This window comes from Tamandua tetradactyla, chromosome 4 (assembly GCF_023851605.1).
Source record: "Tamandua tetradactyla isolate mTamTet1 chromosome 4, mTamTet1.pri, whole genome shotgun sequence".
In the NCBI taxonomy this organism is placed as follows: Eukaryota; Metazoa; Chordata; class Mammalia; order Pilosa; family Myrmecophagidae; genus Tamandua; species Tamandua tetradactyla.
The window spans coordinates 141,250,767-141,273,396 of NC_135330.1; the positions used below are offsets into that span (position 1 = coordinate 141,250,767).

The window sequence follows — 22,630 nt, forward strand, 5'->3', positions numbered from 1 at the left end:
TTTTTGTTTCAAAGCTAAATTAACAAAAATTTCTAATAAAAGTTTATATTCTTTATCAGTATGATCAAAGTTAGAAACTAAGAACCAAAGTTATTTATACCATTGCAGCCACACATTCATTTGCTGGGTTTTGTTTTGTTTTTTGGCATGGGCAGATACCAGGAATTGAACCCAGGTCTCCAGCATGGCCAGTGAGAACTCTGCCACTGCACCACTTCTGCATTCATCTGTTTTTGTACATGTGTTAGGCTGTGGTGAGGGCACATGCTTAGCACCTGTGCTTACCTCTGCCTGACATCTAATTGAATCTGGCACATGCAGGCTTTAGTAATGTGCTCAAATGTGCAATTTTATGGGAGTGGACATCTGCAGACATGAATTTGAAAAGAACTAGTAGAAAGTGATGGTCTTTCTAACCAATGATATAATAAAAAGAATGAGAACAGGAAGCAGCAAAAACTAGCATTTATTGAGGTTTTACTACATTACGGGCATTATGCTAAGTTCTTGGATTCAGCGTCTCAAGAATCCCATTTACAAGAATTTTAAATATATGAACAGAGATGGTGGAAGATACACTGTGAGATGTGTCACCAAATAAGATAATCTGAAAGTATAAGTTAACACATTTGTTTAGAAAACTTTGGCTCCAATTTGCTTGGTGGCAGACATTAAAATGGACCCTCTGAAAGACTTTGACAAAACCTAGGATTCTGTAGTTAACATTTTGAAAAGGATCATTGAGGCCACTTTCCTGTCACTGGACTCATGAGTTCTCATTGTGAGAGTTCACGGCTGACAGACTCCTTTGACAGCCCACGATAACACTAATATGCTTTGGAGCCCTGAATGAATTTCCTGGATCGGGACTCCCTCCTTTAACATCTGCTCTCTGTATGATTAATATTTTCTGCATGTAAAGGTCCTGCTACTTTTTTCTTGAATCTCTTATAAATCATCTATTATTAAACCTCATTCAACAGTTTCATTAATAAAACTCTAAATTCCAATATCTTACTTATTTGAATGCAAGTAATTGTTAAAGAAAATGCATATAAATGTGACTCAAACTGTGATAACCACCTAATCCTCTCCTACTTAGGTAAAGCCATCATTTTAGACATAGTTACCTGGCATCATAAAGGCAGAGTGAGTAGAAACACAAACCTCAAACCACATGATTAAATGGCCACTGATTCTGGGAGGTTAGGAGAAGCTATAATTACCAAGGAGGGCTCAGAACTCTCAAGTATGTTGATAAATCATTGACTCATTACATAGCAGACCCGAATAGGATCTGAGAGATAATTTCCTCCAAAGCCCTCATTTTCTGGTTGTGAAGGGAAGAGAGGAAAGGGGGGGGGGGGAGGGAGGAAAGAAAGACCTATAGACATTAGGTATTACAGTGGTGGATAAGGATCCATCTCAAACCACCTTTAAAAATGTGATTCTGTGTAACTTACTGGAATAGCCTTACTTAAAAATTGCAAGCACTTTATCTATACTTACAGATATGTTTTCCTAAAGAAAATATAAAACATTTATATTTAGGTCCTCTTTCTACCTATATTTGAGTTGAAAAACTGTTCATACTCCCTATTTGCCTGATACTATTGGATAAATTTAAAGATAACTTTGAAAATGTCTTTAAATAACTCGTCTCCTAATAATTCCAATTTTTTTTTACTTATTCCACAGCCATTACGTTAATAAAAGTGCATAGTAAATAATGACATATATAATATATAGTACATACTATGCATGAGACAAATCTCTCTTTCTCTTTTTTTATTTTATTTTTTTACATGGATAGGCTCTGGGAATTGACCCCTGGTCCCTAGCATGGCAGGTGAGAATTCTGCCACTGAGCCACCACTGCCTGCCCTAGACAAATCTTTTTATTAGACTAGATTAAGAGACTCCAGAAATAGATTCATGTTTTTATAGGAATCAAAACAGAATGTTAATTCAGAGGAGAAAGGATGGTTTTAAAAACATTGGTAGTGGCTAAACTGCCTGGATATCTAAGAAAGCATACCAGGATCTACCTCATTCTATTTGTAATAATAAATTCCAAATAGATCATCATTTTAAATGAAAGCAAAAACAAAAACATGAGACACGCAGAGTGACTATATATAATCTGAGAATCGGGGAGTCTAAAAATCAATGAAATTTACATGGCAAGAGCCATGGGAGCAAGTTGCATTCTGACCTATGTGCCATCTTCTATTCCCATGTAGAAGATTAAATAGAGGGCAAGGGTCAGGAAGGAATGTTTAGATGAACCTGTTCCCTGCAGGGTTTATCTTCTTTTTAACTAGCCTACAAAATTATGGAACCATGATATCAGCAAACTTTGATTGCTTATAACTCTGTGCTTTGCACTGCTTGGGATGTCTGACCCTAGTCTTGCCAAAAACAATGGTTACATATGTATGTTAGAACTCAGGGCCAGGCTACCACTGTTGTGTCTATTTCTTTATAACTGGTTTCAAAATTGACAAAATACAGATCTTACAAGCATCAAAACTTGTTAAAAAGAAAGTCATCATGCTTTTTTTAATTTTGCCAAATATTGACATACAAGGTAGCATTGAATATTTTTTCCTCATGATAAAGATGGTTTTACCTAACCCATGCAGACCTTCCACCTGACTGGTGATTTCCTGGCATATAGTAGATGCTCAATAAAGCTTCCACGATAGATGAAAAAAATCACTGTAATGTACACAAAAAGTTTAAATCATCAGATTTTTTTTTAAAAATACAAATACCTTAGACATCATAGAGGTTGGAAAATAAAATCACTCTTGGCATGTTAAAGAATATTTTCTACTTTCTTACTCCAGAAACTCTTGTATATGAGCAATGTGCAACAAGTACTGAATGAATGAAGTATAAGAATGAAGTTACTCCCTTCCAAAACTTGATATGTCATTATATAGAACAATGTATTCACATAAAATAATCTAACAAGAGTCTCTGGATGAGTCAGAAATGCTTATCTTCGATTTTGATTGTATGATCTCAGTTCTTCACAATATAAAAAAGTAAATCTATAGTATCTGAGCGCTTCACCAGTACAGAAATATGGAAAGAACATAAGGTGTCGTGTATCTCTAAAGGATAAGCAGTGGGAAGGTTAGAGCACTATAAAATAGTACGGAGATGGTGGCTCAACAGGCAGAGTTCTCTCCTGCCATGTTGGACACCCAATTTTGATTCCCAGTACCTGCCCAGGCAAAAAAAAAAAAAAAATTATGGAGACAGCAAGTGAAAGGGCTATTACTAGAATAAAAGCTCCTTTATTATTAGTTCCCACCCCCAGTCGCATGGGCAGGCACCAGGAATCGAACCCGGGTCTCTGACATGGCAGGTGAGAACTCTGCCTGCTGAGCCACCATGACCCAATCCAAAAGCTCCTTTATTTTTATCATCAGAACATACCAAGAGCCAGCCTACACTGTGAGTTCACAATGTACAAATCTGCATTCATTTTTTAAGAGTTCAAAGGAAGAAAGGAAAATTTCCAAGTTCATGTGAATAGGAAGGGAAAGATGTTGCATGTACAATTAAGATTAAATGGGTTGGGCGGGCCATGGTGGCTCAGCAGGCAAGAATGCTCGCCTGCCATGCTGGAGGACCTGGGTTCGATTCCCGGTGCCTGCCCATGTAAAAGAAAAAAAAAGATTAAATGGGTCTGGTATATACTGGGCTTTAATAAATACATTTTGAATGGATAAAATTCATACTTGCTGGGGGTGTAAAGGTAGCTCAGTGGTAGAATTCCGCCTGCCACGTGGGAGACCCGGGTTTGATTCCTGGCCCATGTACTTTCCAAAAAAACAAAACAAATAAAAATTCAACAAATGGTACTGCAATAATGGGATATTCACATGGAAAAAGAATGAAATGTGACCCCTGCCATACAGCATAGAAAAAAAAAATCACACTTGCTATCCACACTGATTTATCCAGAGAATTATCATATAAGCAAGTTCATTTTATGTATATACACACACACACACAAAAACCATGCTATAATTCAACTATTATTCAAATGCAATTATGTGAAGCTCTGTCTTAGGCTGTCTTTTCAAAATGGGTGTATCTCCAGACTACCCAAATGACCATCATTACTCTGGGTATATTTGGTTTAGCTCATCTCTCTTAAAGCCCATCTCTTCAGTTGCGTCTTCAAAATCTACTCCTTCAATATGCAAGATTCTTTCTATTAATGTGCTACACCCTGGGTTACAGCCCTTTGCACAATCAACTAGATTTGTCCTATCTCTAAATCAGAAGCTTTCTGGAGTCTTACGGTCCTCATCTGTAAAATGACATCAACTTGTTCATTACTATACCAAAGACTGCTTTGAGATATAAGTACAAATATACTGAAAATTATAATGTAGTATGCTCCATTTTTAAGTATTTTTATTTGCCATTTTAACCACTTTCGAGTACTCAGTTTAGTGGCATTGATTTCATCACAATATTGTGCTGCCATAACCACCATCCATCACCCAAAACAGAAACTCCGTGCGCATTAAGCAGTAACACCCTACTCCAGCCTCTCACAATCTCCAATCTACTTTCTGTCTCTGAATTTGCAAATTCTAGTTATTTCATGTAAGTGGAATCATACAGTATTTTTCCTTTTGTTTCTGGCTTTTTCTCTTAGCATAAGATTTGCAAGGTTCATACGTTTTGTAGCCATGTATCAGAACTCCATACCTTTTATGGATGAATTTTATGTATACAGCACATTTTGTTTATCAGTTCATTTGTTGATGGGCAGTTGGGTTGTTTTTACTATTGTGAATAATGCCATAACAAACATGGGTGTACAAGTGTCTATACACAGTCTTAATATAGCTTAGGGTTACACTGGCAATTGTTAAAAGCTACTAATGGAGCCTTGGCCCAGGTACAGAATTGCTCATATATGAATTACATCAAAATTTTCTATATTTTCCTCCTGATATTTTTTTCAGTGCATTATCAATCTATTAGATATTTCCATGACTGATAATTTATGATGTAATTCCTTCTAGAATACTGGTACAATCTTAATCTTTTGAAAATATACGGTAAGATTTATTATGAAGCCCCATTTACTCCAAAGTAATTGTCAACCTAGAAGCTCAGATAACAAAAATATAAAAGTAAAAAGCCAAAGCTAAAACTCTTACCAAAATAATACTTAAAAAAAAAAATCAAACAAGAGACAAAATCAAGTTTATCATGGCATATATTATATGCTTTTAATCCAATAACTACATTGTTTTCTTGAACAATTTCTAATTTTGCTGGATAATCTTAATGTTTTAAAAATGTTTATTGGTTTACTGACTTTACTAGATAATAAGCCATATAGAAAAGCTAGAGTGAAAAATTAATATTTTAGCCCCACAATTTAATCTACCCAATATGAGATAAAAAAAATTGATATAAAAAATTATTTTGTTTTTCTTAATCAGTGTGTGCATTTGTTATGCCATATATTGGAAATATTTCTCTAAATGCACAATTTAAAATTAGTTTTATATTTGTGTTAGAAAACGGGCACTTCAACTTCAAGAATCAATCTCAGGTTTTGTGTCATGGTGATAGTACTTATAGCCACAAGACAAAATGGAGAATGGATGCAGAATTGGAGACCAAAACACTTTTTACTGAAGGGCTGTGAAATTTTATTTCAAAGATTTTATTTTCAATTATCTGTATAGGAGCTTCAATTTTATATGTGTGTCACTATTGTAGCCCATAGCTCTGTAAGTCCAGAAATCATGAAATAAAGGGCACAATAGCTGATGTTACTTTTTGCCATTTTGTGCATCAGGAGAGGTCAACCAATTTTACTGTGAATTTAAAGACCGAACAGAACCGTATTTCACAGATTTGGCTAATTCAGCTGGAATGAGCCTTCTGTCAAGTTCTATATTCTAATAATAGCATTGTATTCTACATGGCAAAACATAGCATACATTTCTGAGAGTATAAACTGTGGAGATAAGTTTTTATACTATGAAATCCAGGTATCAAGAAACAACAAACGCTATTACCATATCTATTATTGATTTTAAAAAATAAAATATTCAAGGAGTCTAGGGACAAAAACTTATGAAAACCAGCAGAACCGCATAGAAACTCTATAGGAGATCAAGAATAAAATTTGCTAAAACTTAGGAAATTAGATTGTAAAAACGGGTAAATTCATTCATCTGAATTCCTTCTATAAACAGTCTTTCTTTTCCAAAATATCAGCGCCTCGCACATCCCTCTCCCAAAGCTCCCATTTCCATGGAAGGGAGAAACAGAATTCCCATCCCACTGTTGGTGAGCTTGCTCAAGTGACTTATTGCGGCCAAATGGAATGTTGGCAGATGGCTGAAGTGAGCAAAGCCTTGAAATGGGCTTGCACGACTGGCTTGCCCTCTTGTGCTCCAGCCATGGCTGTGAGAAAAACACTCCCTGGGTAGAGGGCTGGTTCCCCCCAAAAATGACAGACATCAACTATGCTGTCCCCAAGACTTACAGACCTGCCCCAACTGACTCGCAGAGGTACAGAAGGGAAATAATTTATTGCGGTTTTCCACTGCATTTTGGGATGGTTGTCAACACAGCATTATTGTGATAACAGATGGCTGATTAAAAAAAAAAAACTTATTAGAATTGTGGTGTATGTACGTATTAAAGTTTAAGCTTAGTGACAGATATTGTTGGTTAACAAACTTAGTTCCCATACAAATGTCCCTTTTTCTTAGTCCCATTCTAATAACTAGGGCCATGTAAACCAGTTTTGTCAATAAGATAAAGTCACTGAGGTGGGACTCCTGGGAAAGTTTTTTAAAAGTAGTACAGTTGACTGGTAGGTGCCTTATGTACTTTGAGTTTTTTGGCCTTTTCTTTTTTTGTTTGGGGTTGGGGGGTCCCTACTCCCTTCTTACTAGGATAAGGACAAGATACTTAGAGGTGTGGCACACTTTATACAATCATTGGGAAGAAAGCCATAAGTGAAGGGCAACAGAACAGGAAGAGAGAATAAACCTTAAACATTCTGGGCAGTTCGACCAGACTGCCCTTCTTAGCCCAGATATCTTTTTACGTAAGAAAAACAGTCCCACATATAAACTCTATAGTAAGGTTTATTGCTATTTTCAGCCATAAGCAACACCAACCAATATTCAGAAGAATGGATGGATGGATAGATAGAATTTTATTCAAATTATTAACAAAGATCCAGAATTTTATCTAGAAATACTATTTGCCTTAGTCTAATATTTTTAAAAATTATGTCAATAACATGATCATTTTGGGTAGAAATAGCTAATTACTTTTAAGTTAAGTTAAAGCTTCAGTTTTTATATATTAGATTTGCTTTTGCATAAGTGGAGATAAAATGACCCTAATACAGATACATAGTTTTAAATAAAACTGTCAGAATTTTATTTTATAATTTAAAATTTGGAATTATTTTCCCCACACTAGTAATTCTGCAGAAGAGTGATCAGGAATATTTGCAAAGATTTGCTGATGTTTTTAGTATACTAACTGCATATAGTTTGGGATTCAGTTTTTAGGATAAGCCATAGTAAAAGGCGCATTAATAGCTTTCAAGTGGGTCATGACCCTCAGCTATGTGATTTTGAAAGTATAGGGCAAATGTGATCAGAAATGGCCATGGTAAAATGTCAACCTGTTTAGATTCATGCTTATCTTAGACGTATTTTCTACCTGTATCAGACCTTTTAATATAATAGCAGGGTCTCCATGAAAACGTATCCTTCAATTTTTTACTTTCATTTGATGCATGTAAGTAAATGTTTTCAATGAGAGTCAAGCATGTGGGAAAGTGTCATAAAGTAAAGGAAAATTACAGTTCGATAGCTATAATCCATGGAGAATAATAAGAAAGAAAAGTATTTGGAGCATTTGATTGAGACTAGAGGAGATTATATCCTGATGAATTGGGTTACTTTCAAATACATTACAGTATTTTTCTATATTATGTGTACTCTTACTGACTACACTAATAAATGAAATAGTGATGAATGGTTACAGGAACTTGTAGTGAAATATTAATATTTCAATATTATCACTGAATATCTGTGTCAACACATCAAAAATGCATGAGAAATGAACTACTGAAACTCACTGGTTACACCTATTAGGAATATATATGAGAAATAAAAACGGTACACATAAATTTACAACGTGATTACAGGTAGAACAAACCAGCAAGAGAAGAGCTACATGAAGAGTTCACATGGAAAAGTAAGCTGTATAATCAAAAGCAAAATAATACCTGCAATCAGTCTGGGGTACACTGTATGATTACATGGACTACTATTATACTTTAAAATTTGAGTTATTTTAGAAATTATTAATACCTCCCCCAAATAAATATAACTTATAAGTAGCAAAAATAAACAACCACTATCAAGTAAAAGTAGCTCATCAATCTTATCTATAATGTAATTTTGGAATCCCACAGGTAAAAAAAACAAAAATAAAAAATAAAACTTTAGCTTTAAGAAATCTGATTTATATCTACTTTAAAACTGATCCAAGCGGTAATAAACTCATACTAAAATCAGGCATGACAGTTTAGCAAATAAATCAACAATCAGTTAACTGAATAATTTCTAAGTGAGTAAGGAGGCTAAACATAAACCTATTTATATCTGTTATATCAGAAAATGTTCAATTCAGTTAAAAAAACAAATTGGTCATTTAGCATGATGTACAGAATATAAAATGTTCATTATGAGATGAGAAATATAAATTGCTATCAAAACAGCAATATCTGTGTAGTAGCCTTCATATATGATACCTTTAAATGATCAGAAATATCCATCCAAATAATATGATGAGGATAATCTCTCAATCGTAACTAAAGTTGTAACACTTTTATGGAAAAAAAAAGCAAGTACTTAGTTGCTGGAAGATAATGCAATAATATATACAACATTCCAGGATAATAGATATATTTGACTCATCATTGAAGAAAAATAATATATTTAATAAGATCATTTAGAAACAAACACAAATTGTTATTAAAACGAATAACATTCACATTAATATGGTTCCCCCTTTCCAACGTTTTAAATATTTCTTAGAAGAAATCCTTGCATGTGTACTACATTCTCAGGACTCAGGTAAAAAGACATACAAAGTAGACAAATGTTTTGAAAGAAAAAAATGTGTTTTACATGATTTTTTCTTGGGGGAGGGTGTGTGTGTGTGTTAAACTGTTTGTGGAATCTCTTAGAAAAAGAGAATTTCTTTAATAACACACAGGGAAAAGGATGAGTAGAGATTGAAGAGATTCAGTTCCGACTCCTCCTTCCTAGGGATGTGATGCTGGGATAAGCAGCTGGCTTTTATGAGCTCAGTCATTTCTGTAAAATTAAGGAATTATATATTTATGTTCTCTATTTGGCCAGCGAATTTTCTGATTCATTCATTCATTCAGGAATGCCCCTTCCTCAGGGCCTCTGCACCTGTTACCCCTTTTGGCTGGTTATGCCCATCCTCCCACGTGGCCCGACCTCACACCTCTTCAGTTTTCTCCTCAAATGTATTATCAGAAGCTCTTCCTCTCAATGTCTCACATGCAGTGTGACCTGCACCTCCCACCTCCTCACTGCCCAGGCCCCACCTCCACAGCACTTACCTCCTTCAGAGATACAATGATGTTCATCATCTGTCTTCCCCACCGGAATACAGACACCCCATGATCACTAATTTTTGCCTATTTATTCAGTGCTATTCTCAGGCCCTCTTTTTTTTTTTTTGGCCCTGGAAAAGCAAAGAAGGCTAGGACATGTTATCTGCCCTCCGAGTAGCTCAGCATGTTGGAGAGTCATATAGGGGTCTGTGTGTGTGTAAATAACTATTTATTTACCTAACTGCGACAGAGAGAGTCAAGTGAGAAGAGAAACATATGGGAAGGGCTATAGGAACAACTAAGTGTCTGATCTGGGGTTGGAATGATTCGGAGAAGCACCTTTACAAGGGTGATAAGCATCTGAAAAGAACTGAAAAAGAAATGTTGTCTTTTAAGAGACAACACTCTATGAATTGGATCTGACCTGATTTATCCGTTATCCTTTACAGTCAATCTGTGTATCTCTTGGTACTGCCCTTCTTAACCTCATGAATATCTCAATTGTAGGTTTTTATTGTCTGATCACGGCTCCTCTCAACCCCTACATTGTGCCACAAGCTCCTGAGCCCAAACAGGGAGGTTGTGGCCATCTCGGCAGCTCTACTCATATCCACGATGCCGTAACAGGCATCCGTCAGGGTGTACAGTGCTCACCTGCACAGCCGTGCCCGGCTGCCCTCAAACTCATCTCCGTAAAACACAAAGTCAATCCTGCCATTTCCTGCTTCAAACCCCTCAATGGTTCCCCATTGTCTGAAGAATAAATTCATCGTTCTCAATCAGTTCTCCACATACCTCTTCAAGCGGCATCATCTCCTACCTCACCTTCTCACTTACGTATGTACTGGTCATTACGGACTAAAGCACCCCTATCTGTAATACTCTATCGTCCCCGAATACTCTGATTCTGAATTCCTTGTGGTCAGGAGCAGTGTCATTCACTCACACTGCAGTATATAACACAGGGTTGAGCAAATGAATGAATGAATGAACGAATGAATCACTGAATGACTACATGCCTTAATTAGGTAATTCAAGAAGCATTTCAAATTTTGAATTATTGACCAAACTTGATTATCACTTTTCTTTTTTCTAATTTCAAGGGTGGCCAATAAGGTTCCACCAAAGCAGATAAAAGGGACAATATGTGGGCATATGGCTTCCATGTTGCTATTAAATACCCAAAGACTGAGTTACTAAGTCATGACTATATTTTGATTTTTTCTTTTAGGCTTGGGTGACTGGAGGGCTGATAAAGATTAACATAACTACAAGTTTCATCTGTGTTTATTTACAGTAAAATCAGCAGCTTTTCTGACCTCCTTCAGATAAAAAAGAACAATCTGGAAAGAGAGTGAAGAATGCCTCCCAGATTTAACCCATCAGCAGGCATCCACACCAGCCACTTAGTCAAGGGGTACCGAAAAAGATGACATTGTAAACCCTTGGACAAAGTTTTCCTTTTATAGGCAGAAACAAAGGCACTCAAAAAGGGACACTCATTTATTTGGGTTTAGGAACATCAGCATATATATATATATAATATATATATATATAATACTGAAATATGCCTGAAACCATATTTTTCCCAGCAATTATTTCTTTAAATAATAGTAACAGGAAAGTTTATCTAAACAGCACTCTATTTTTATTTTATTTCTTCACATTTCAATATAATACAAGTTACAGTAGCTCAATACTCTCTTTTCTATTGCTGAGAATTGTTATCTAAGAGAATTATTTCCCGCTAAATCGGATTATATTTAAAGTAACAGTGGGTTTGAAGATTAGAAAGTTTGAAATTATTTCATACAAGCTGTATTCATACCAGGGTTGATGACTCAAATAACTATGCTACTTTTAGACAGTTATGGTTTAGCAATTTTAAAGCCACAGCATAAAAATAGGGGCTGTCTTCATAAAGGAATGTGGATTTGTAAGTTGCACATACTTGGGTTTGAATATGAGCTCTGAAAATGACCAGCTGTGGCACCTCCGGGGATAAAGTAAACCTCTTGGGGCCTCAGTTTCTTTATCTGTGGGTTAAAAATAGGATCATGGCAGAACTAAATGAAAACTATATATAAAGTGTTAGGCACAAACTGCCAAAATGTAGGCCCTTCATAGCAGTTCTTGTGTTTTCCCTTTCCTCCTCATTTTTAGTACTGTTCTCTACTGTAATTTAAAAGACAATTGTACTTGAGGAAATTAAGGAGAATGGGGAGGAGCATTAATTATCCAAGAAATTAGAAGAAAAAATTACTTTTTAAAAAACTGCAAGATTCCTAACCTCATTTCATCATTATATGAGCTTTTATAAATTAAGAACCATAATGTTTGAGCTAGCAACAGAAGAAATCAGAAGGAAGCAATAGGATACCGAATTGTTGCCATATCTGCTTTTCAAGGAGCAATGAAGTGAATATGTACTAAAGATAACGTCCTTCATTTCCAGAAATCCAAAAATTGTGTTTCTTTATGAAGAGGGTCAAGTCACAGGAGCCATATGATAAAAACAGGGGGAGGAAGATGGTAAAGTGTTTTAATGAGTTGAATGTCATTGACAGTAAACCAATTAGAGTATCATTTAAACAGGTGCAAATAAATGCTGGTCAGAGCAAAAATTTACTAAGACACTAATTCATGTTGCTTACAGTCAAAACCAGAGAAAGCAGATGACTCACGTCTGACTGAGTTCAGAAGTAATGAGCACTCCCCACGTCTGCAGGGGCTGACTAGGGAAATCGAGGCACAGCTCCTCCCATCCTCATCAGCTTCCCCCACCTTCCACTGCCCTCTGTCCCACCGCACGCTTAATGACATCATTATATCTAGATCATTATTCTTTTAAAGTATGCTCTTCAAATGAAAATAGAAAACCCTCAGGTAAAGGCCCCTTTTTAGACATTAGTATATATTTACACTTTAGTTTGAAGGAACTTGATTATTTTACTCACATCAACAAATGACAATTATGAATGTTTGGAGATGTTTGGAAAGAAGAAATGGGGGAACAGAAATAAGAGTCTCTGGGCAAGGAAACCAAACTTTACCTATTTTTAAATATGTCATTATTTTGCCTAGGGCTGGAGTTAATTATAACAATTTGCTTTAATCGTGTGCCTTTACCTCTTTTTTCTCTAAACACTTATTTCATAATTATGTTTATCAAGTTGTTAAGGGTAATGACCCTATTTTACCATCAGGGGAAGAAAAAAAAAGGAAAGAGACCAAAATAAAACAGATGTTCTATGAATTGCTAGAGGTTGGCTTTGTCAGAATAACTGAATACATGATTTCTGGCTCAGGCAGATCCTATACAATTGAAATCAGAAAAGGGTAGAGCCAGTCTTACAGGTTTGTGGGTCTTTCTGTGACCAGTTCTTGCAATTTATCTGAAGTCACTACAGCTAAACTCATATATGGAAACTGAATGAATCAGTGAAATGGTTGCCAGGATCAGCTTAAGCTCAGTTCAGTAGCCTCACTATATAAATCTACTTAAATAGACACGACCTTAGTATGCTACTCTAGTCAACAAGCAATGTTCTTTTTTTATTTAAAGACAAGTATATCTGAGTAAGTGGGGGCAGGATGCAATTTTGGCAGGCAACTTGTGCATATCGAATCTTACAGAAACATTTTTTAAGAGCCAAGATTTTTTAAAATGTTCAGTTTAAAACCCAATAAAATACATGAAACTAGGCCTTTAAAGAAAACATCACTTACTATGATATTAAATAAATGTACTAATATCAGTAAAGTAGGACACAAAACTGTACTGGTTATGAGCCCTGCATGAAGCAGGGCTGAGAACAGGAATGGGGCAGGAGACTTCAGCTGGAAGTCGTTACCCTGTGGTTTAGCATCTTGTCAGAAGCCCCCAGACAACAGAGCTGGCCTAAGACAGACCCTCTCCAGCCTCATATTTGTTAATATCCATTTCCTTTCTCAACTACCCCCTTCTTTTCACTGATATTCCACTGGTGGTTAATGAATTTAAGAGGTGAGCCTTTGAAGCCTTCTCAGAACATGTCTCTTCTTGGCTTTCACTGGAAAGACAAATGTTTACTGGTTGCCTAGGGCTCATGTGCTGTCTCTATTGTACATAAGTCTGGTTTCATCACCTCTCTCCCTGCAGAACATCTTCTCAACCGAATTCTCTTAGGAAGGTTCTGCAAGCACAAGAGACAAAGAGATAGACAGACAGCTGTCTTGAAATTCTCTCATCTTTCATGTACCAAGGTGACATTTTGTTCTTTTATTACTTATATTACGTATAACTTTAGTGACACTACTACACTGGAATATTTGTTGTTGTCGTTTTTGACAGCTTTTGAGTTAACAGAAAGCAACCAAAATGAGGAGAGAAAAGAAATAGTGAAACAGTGTTATGAATTAAGGAGAAACTAAGAGAAGAGCAGTAGGTCAAATTCAGAATTGTACACAATGAAAGTTAACTTTGTGTAAACCCAGGAACAGAATTTTTTAAACTCTATAAGAATTATATTTTATTTGTCACAGAATAAAATTTTCCTCAATACATTGTTCTAGATTTTGAAATATACCTATATTTAAGAGGTCTCTGAAGAACATTCTTCTTGCTTCACCTAACAGTATCTCAGCACCTCCTAATGTTTACGCACACATACACACACACACACACACACACCCGTCCTGAATGAGATGGTTTATTAACTATCAATGGGTCCTGGCATTTTAGGACTTCCCAGATAAGAGCTCAGTGTATTCCTTATTTAATTGTTTAATGAAAACACATGAATAATGAATCTGGCATTTCCCTGAGATACACGCGCAATTTTTGTAATAATAACAAAGACAGGCATAGGCCCATATATCCAAAACAGTGTGGTTTGAAATGTGCATGCAAAGTGAATCAGAAAAGTATTCTGAAAATGAAGCCTCGGTTTCTGAGGTTGCTATTGAACAGCATCAGGTTAAAACATCCTATTACATTATAAACAGACAATATTAAAAGCACACGTGTTTGAGTTTAGGACATTAATGTCATCGTTTGCTACACCAACCCCCAATAATTTAGATTTTAGCAACCACAATCCCAAACTTTAAAGACAGAACTGAAGCATTTATATACCCATATACACACACTCATAAATGATATACGTATTGCAATGATGTAAAAATTGTGATTCAAATGTCTATGGAACTTACTCATCTCAGAATTGAAATATATCATCATTTAGCCTGATTTTACAGGTCAGAAAATAGGACCTCACGACTCAGCCCACACTAAACTGTGACCCTGCTGCAGCTCACGGAGTTGGGATGAGGGGACGCGGTGTGCCGCCGGTGTGTGCGGGATTTCAGCAATCTCTCTGGTGCACTGCCTATCCTGGCTTGAGCTCACACTGACTCTGGAGAAAATAAGTTGCTACAAACCATTACTTGAACAAATGAGAGGGGAAAAACATCTTTGTAAGTGTTCAAGCGGAAGCCTATTATTGCTAACGGCTACTATAGGCACTTTTAGACAAAGATCTGTTTTGGAGTTTTCAAAGTCCTAAACTTTATGTCATTTTATGCCTTGTTATTGTTTATCATATGGCTTCAGACAAGTCATTTAATGACTCTGATCCTCAGTGTTTTCATTTGTAAAATCAGAATAGAGATATTTTCTATATTTGTATTTCCTTGTTATATACTTACACTGCTACACGATTACCACCACAACTAATAAATAACACTAATTCTATCGTTAATGGAATGCCTTCTTTTCTAGTTTGCTAGCTGCTGGAATGCAATATACCAGAAACCAAATGGCTTTTATCAAGGGGAATTTAATGAGTTGCTACTTTACAGTTCTAAGGCCGAGAACATGTCCCAATTAAAACAAGTCTATAGACATGTCCAATTTAAGGCATCCGGGGAAAGATACCTTGGTTCAAGAAGGCCAACGGCGTTCAACTTTTCTCTCTCAGCTGGAAGGGCACGTGGCGAACATGGCGGCATCTTCTGGCTTTCACGTGGCTCTACCAAAAAGGGACTGTCTCCAAGATGTTTCGTCATTTAAAGGATTCCAGCAAGCAACTCCACCTTCAGTGGGTGGAGACACACCTTCATGGAAATCATCTAATCAAAAGTTACCACCCACACTTGGGTGGGTCACATCTTCATGGAAACAATCAAAATGCTCCCACCCAGCAATACTGAATGAGGATCAAAGAGCATGGCTTTTCTGGGGTCCACCACAAATTCAGACCAGCACACCTTCTCTGCCAACAACTCTGCAACTTGCCTTTTTAAAATTTTTTGTGTGCTGTATGGGGGTCACAATTCATTCTTTTTGCATGTGATTATCCCGTTATTGTGGCACCATTTGTCAAATTTTGGGGGTCGGGTGGGGGGAGTACACAGTGTAACTTGGTTTTTTACATCTTGTATCTGCATCAAACCTTCACAACAGTCCTGTAAGCAAAATATTCTTATCTTCTGATAGAAAAGAAACATTTCAGAGTCTTTAACTTGCCAGAACTCACACAGTTATTAAGGGCTTGAGTGTGAATTTGAATCTAGGTCTTTCTGACTTTTTCATTTCAGATCACCTATACTCAGTTTCCTCTAATTTATATATATATATAAATTATCTATACACGTAGACATATATATAGATATCTATATAACATATTATTCATTTCATACATACACATACATACTCTTTACAACAATGTGTGTATATAATATTTTTCATTTCAAGACCTAATGCATGGAATAGGTAGCTACTTAATCAGTATTTGAGAAAGACAAATAAACAGATGGCAGGAAACTAAAAACATTTTAAGTAGGCTACTAATGAATATGTGTGCCAGCAATAATGGTGGCTATTTAAATCCTCTACTTCTTTATGAGCATGTTGTTAAAGATTACTATAGGGAAAAATATGCATGGACTAGTCATAGGTTCAATTATAGATTCACAGAGTTCACAATGATGGAAAAGGAGCCAATTCACAAGGGCCATAAACTAACCCCACAGCCTAGATAAAAGGAGAGAGAAAAGATCCCTTTATAAATCGCATATACTTCCTATATTTCAGTTTTAATATATTATCTTCCAAATTCTAATTTTCAAAAAAAGCTATTCTTTAATCTCCCACCAAAATAAGATAATGATACCTGACACATTTTCTTTTGCTTGGCTGCTGTATACAAAGAATGATGACGATGATGGTCACTGGATGCTGACATTCAAAAGAACAATATTTTTTCCTCCGAGTTAAGGGGAACAGTGCAGGACTTATCAGAAAAGATGTATAGAGGTCTTATTTCTAATCAAAACACAGATTTTCAACTATTGAGAACATTCCACCTTTTCCCCTAATCTTCTCCAAAAGAGCATAAGACTGAACGGAAAGATGCCGACACATGTGCCGGGTCGGAGCCCGGGTGACGTGTCTGGGGAGCAGGAGATGCCGCTGCTTTCATTATTCATTGAACACCTTGGCAATTCTTAGTTCATCCTGAAACGTGATACTTACTCTTGTACTGCTCTGGCTATGGAAAGGGCCGTGGATCCAGTTTCATTAACGCTATCTAAGGTCACATTTGGCAGGTCATCATCATCACTGTCACTTTTACTTTGTCTGGGAGATAGGCCTCGGGGGTCCATTTGTGCTGGGAAAAAAAGGCATATATAATGAATTAAAATTAGTGTGCAGAAAGTTAACCTTGTCCTGGACCAACAGCAAGCACGGAACATCTCTTCTGTGTAAATCACACGAATGGAATTTTCGAGAAATCACAGGAATTACTGAGTGCCACGTATTTTATGTACTGAGTACCCACTGACTTTTTTTTTTGCCTTTGTTCATTTGATTCGCAAAACCTACACCGGCCTTCAAGAGTTTCAGAGTATGATGAGAGAATAGAAATGATAAAATCCACAATATTACCAATTCCAGAGTGGTGAGAAGCCGATTATGTGGCTCATGAATTACTGTTCAGCTCTCTGGCTTCTCCTCCTCCTTGCTCCTGCGGCCAGAACTCTGGCTGTTTCACTGCTCATTAGCACTTTCCTTGGATGGCAGACAGCACGAGGGAGAGGAGATATTATTTGCTTATAGCTCTTCCCATTAAGTTTAAAGAAGAACAAGGTTTAAATGCCGAAAATGAAGTTTTAGATACTTCTCATATTTCAGTGAATCATTGCCTCGCTGTGCATCACTACTCTAAGTGGAGGTTCGAGCACATTTGTAAAAATGACAGAAATAGTAAAATTTTAAATATGTTTATATGTGCCAGAAAGTGTTCTTCCTCTCCATGTTGATTTTGATATTTAAAAAAGCATTTCCAGATGATTCTCTACCCACCGCGAGCTTGCCAAAGCAGGCAACAGTCCAGTGGTCTGACCCCTGCTGACCAGGACAATCAGATCTTTTCAAATGACAAGATTACTATCAACATTTAATATGTTAATACACTTTTTTTTTTAGGTATTAGATTTCATTTCTACCTCCTCCACTCTTTGTCTTTAGCAACTACAGCCCAGAAACTCCACAGGCCTCACTCCAAGCACAAACTAAGCACACCTAAATTAAAGTACCGCTCTAGCTATGTAACTGCAGTGTTAAAAATACATGACTTCAACCCCACCCAGCTCCAACCAAACTGCTGCTCTTCAAATCTGCTTAAGATTTCTAGATCCACCACTGCTTACAAAGGGAAGTGAAATGCACTGAAAACCATGGTTACAATGATAACTGGATACACTTGTAATACCTATCTTTTTTCTCAAATCATTTTCTTGTCGCTATGCATCATACATTACGTAGAAAACCAGACAGAAATGCTACTATTTGAGAATTTATTTTTACCCACAAAATGGCAAATTCTTATGATTCTATCTAATGTTTATTATATGGCAGGAAAACTATACCTAGAGTATTTCAATACACTTCTAACCAGGATAGGAAGGAACCTGTATCTGTGCTAGCATTTTGACATACATTCTACCTGTAGATATAAACATACCAGAATGTGCTTTGCACAGTGAAAATGCTTGGTCAGTGTTGGTTGAATTAAAGAGATAATAATCCAAATAATCTAAAGCAGCTCTCAACCGAGGATCTAGTCCCCCCAAAGACTCTTAAAATCATCTGCAGTCAGTTTTGCTTGTTCCAACTGGGGTGGACATGCTACTGGCATACAGTAGGTAGAGGCTAAGGATGGTGCTAAACACCCTAAAATATGCAGCACAGTCCCCACAACAAAGATTTTACTGGTAAAAAATGTAAATAGTAATGACTTGAGACACTTCAACCTAGAGATTTATAAGTTTTGACATATAAAGGTGGGACATCTTAATGATTTTTAATTATATAGTTATGTTCCAGTTTCAAAATTTCATAACAAAGAATATAAATCCTATAGAAGCTTATCCATCTGCCCTTGTTACCAAATAAAATGATTCACTTTCACGTGACTGCACTCACAACTCCTGAAACTACAGCATTCACTTCTCAAATGCCAGCATCATGCAGGGACATTCATTAATAGGTTTTGAACATTTTCTGTGTACCCCCTTGGTGGGGGTAGGAGGGGAGCAAAAAACGACTTTCCTTTTCAACTGTAGAGAAGTGTCCCTAGAATAAAATTGTTAGAGAAACTCTCTGCAGGGCAAAATGACCAGTTTCACCATAACCTAGTAACAGAGAGCTACTGAAGCATTCAGCCATTTCAATGGCCCTGAAGGAGTCATATCACTTAAGAATTATTCTGGCTGCAGGCATCAGAAGCTGGCTCTGGCTAACATATAAAAAAGGAATGTACTGAGAGTTACTGAGCAGTTCAAAGGAAAGATGAACAACCAACATGCAAGCAGCACAGGACTCAGGGAAGACACAGGCATTTCATCCAGGAATGCATAGATTCTTTTTGGGGGCTCTGCTATTAGAGAATGTTTCATTTAACAATTGTTCATAACTACTCAAATTCAGTCAAGAAAATGAGTATCAGACATATCTAGGCTTCCAAGTCACATCTTGTAAGTGGCATTATATATGCCTGTAAATGTCAGTAATTTAACATTTAAAGATTTTGAAACATCATGCACTAAGACCCATTTGCCAAGATGCCAGTTTAGCAAACAGTCAAAGAAAAGAGAATGTACTGGTGGTCCCATTTTGTCCAAGACAACTAGTGCTCTTAGAGGTAAGAAATACCAATTCAAAAAGTTTTAGGCAGTTAACCAATGAGTAACCTCTCTGTGAAAGTTAAAGTGTAGTTCTGTGAAAGCTCCTATGAAAAAAATAATTGATGTGAGTTGTTACACGATCATTTAAATTATGTGTGATGTTTATATTTTAATGAAAGCTTAAAATATGTTAAGTATAATATCTTTTTTTGATGTACTTTTAAGGAACATCATAATTGAGGATTTCTTTCCAATATTTTCAATAAATATTATGAAGTACATCTGCTACCATCACAGTGGGAAATTTTTTACCCATACCTTCAGCCAAGTGGAGGAAGTAATTAGAAAGACTTTAAAAAATCTGCATTGCTGATTGGGTCAGATGATTAGCTTATCTACATACTTGCATAATTCTAATCTATTTTTATTAAATGCAGAATAGGGATGTCTACCCTAGTTAACCTCCATTAGTCTTTGAGTTTCTCAGCTCATTTAAAACCAGAATAAACCGATTTTCTAGGGTGCCCATGCACAGACAATGGAAAAGTTACCTGGACATTAGAACCAATACTATATCTACTTCCCTAAGTAAGACAGCAGCAAATGATTTATAGACATTTGAGATTTGTTCCTTTTAAATGAAAAAGGGATCAGACGGTTTCGGTTAATCTAGCTGTTTGCTAGTGGAGGTGTCGTATCTCAGTGTTCTCTCAAACACTGAGGAGATTTCATTAGTGTGACAAAATCCCTGGGGAGAGTGGCACCTCATCACCGGAAGCTGAACCTATTCACTGTGACCTTCGGATTTCCACCAATGGTAGACAGGCACTGTAAACATCCCCAGTGAATCACGCCTCCCTGTGCCTCTGACAATGACTCTGGGCTTGACTACACGGCGTGATGTGACCAACGGCACTACATTAGCAAACGTGACGCAATCAAAAGCTTGAAAAACATTTACACATTCATTTTTTTCTTTTCTCTTGCTGTTTCTGGAACCTGGCCACCATGTGAAGAAGTCCAGGAGAGTACCTAAGAAACATGCTGCTCAAGCTGGCAGCCAAACCCAACTGCCGGACATGACAGGGAGCCATTTTAGACCAACCAGCCACATTCCAGCCCCCACATGACTGTGGGCATACGGGAGACCTGGGGAGGACCAGCAGAACTGCCCAGCTAAACCTATCGCAATTTTGAACCTCAAAGTTGTGAGCAAATAAAATGGTTACTATTTTAAGCCACCACTTTTTTTTTTAATTAAAATTTTTTTTTAATGTAACATACAAACAAACATTCTTATCATATGATAATTCCATTCTTGGTATATAATCAATAACTCACAATATCATGGCCATGATAATTTCTTAGGACATGTGCATAAACTCAGAAAATGAAATAAAAAGAAAAACTCATACATACCATACCCCTTATCCCTCCCTGTCACTGACTGCTAATATTTCCATCTACCCGATATAGTTTAGCCTTTGTTTCCCCTATTTTTTTCTATCCCCCTTACCCCTCCCTTTCATTGATCACTAGTATTTCAATCTACCAAATTTATTTTAACACTTGTTACCCCTATAATTTATTTATTTTTAAACCATATGTTTTACTCATCTGTCCATACTGTAGATAAAAGGAGCATTAGACACAAGGTTTTCACAATCACAAAGTAACAGTGCAAAAGCTATATCATTATACAATCATCTTCAAGAAACATGACTACTGGAACACAGCTCTACATTTTCAGGCACTTCCCTCCAGCCTCTCCAGTATACCTTAACTAAAAAGGTGATATCTATATAATGTGTAAGAATAACCTCCAGGATAACCTCTCAACTCTGAAATCCCTCAGCCACTGAGCACTTTATTTTATCTCATTTCTCTCTTCTCTCTTTTGTTCGAGAAGGTTTTCTCAATCCCTTAATGCTGAGTCCCAGCTCATTCTAGGGTTTCTGTCCCATGTTGCCAGGAAAGTTTATACCGCGGAGTCATGCCCCAAGTAGAGGCAGTGAGGGCAGTGAGTTTGCTTGTTGTGTTGGCTGAGAGAGAGAGGCCACATCTGAGCAACAAAAGAAGTTCTCTGGGGGTGACTCTTAGGCCTAATTTTAAGTAGACTTAGCCTCTCCTTTGTGGGGATAAGTTTCATATGAACAAACCCCAAGATTGAGAGCTCAGTCTATTGCTTTGGATGTCCCCACTGCTTGTAAGAATATCAGGAATTCTCCACATGGGAAAGTTGAATTTTCCCCCTTTCTCGCCATTCCCCCAGGGGGACTTTGCAAATACTTTTGATTCACTGTTTAAATCACTCTGGGATTTATCAGGCCATCACTCTGGACAAACCTACAAAATCTCATGCCCTACTCAAGGTTCCATGTATTTACTGTGTTCAGTTAAACTGTCCACATAAGTTATATTAGCAAATGCACTAGTCAAAATATAAATTTTGTACCAAATAAACATTTTTTGCTTTAGTCTCACACATAAATTAAAAGTTTTAAATTCCTATTATTATTTTTTTTTTACATGGGCAGGCACCAGGAATCGAACCCGGGTCCTCTGGCATGGCAGGCAAGCATTCTTGCCTGCTGAGCCACCGTGGCCTGCCCAAAAGTTTTAAATTATGAGTTACCATCTATTTTCAACACCCTACAATACTGCCATTCCTTTGTTCTTCTACAAGCAAAAGCATTTTTAAATTTGTACATTTAGTTACTATCATCGCACACTCTAGGCATTCCTAGGTTATACCATCTCAGTCTTTATTGCCTATCTTTC

The 22,630-nt window shown here is 36.7% G+C and overlaps 1 protein-coding gene across 5 annotated transcripts in view; it reads right to left on the bottom strand.

The window, feature by feature from the left end:
* KLF12 (KLF transcription factor 12) overlaps positions 1-22,630 on the bottom strand; it is a 483,475-nt gene that overhangs the window by 121,893 nt on the left and 338,952 nt on the right. For all 5 annotated transcript variants that reach the window (XM_077158427.1, XM_077158426.1, XM_077158429.1 and 2 more), the window contains one exon: positions 17,196-17,331. In XM_077158427.1, coding sequence (XP_077014542.1) covers positions 17,196-17,331 — 136 coding nt within the window. The remainder of the gene's footprint in view (positions 1-17,195; positions 17,332-22,630) is intronic.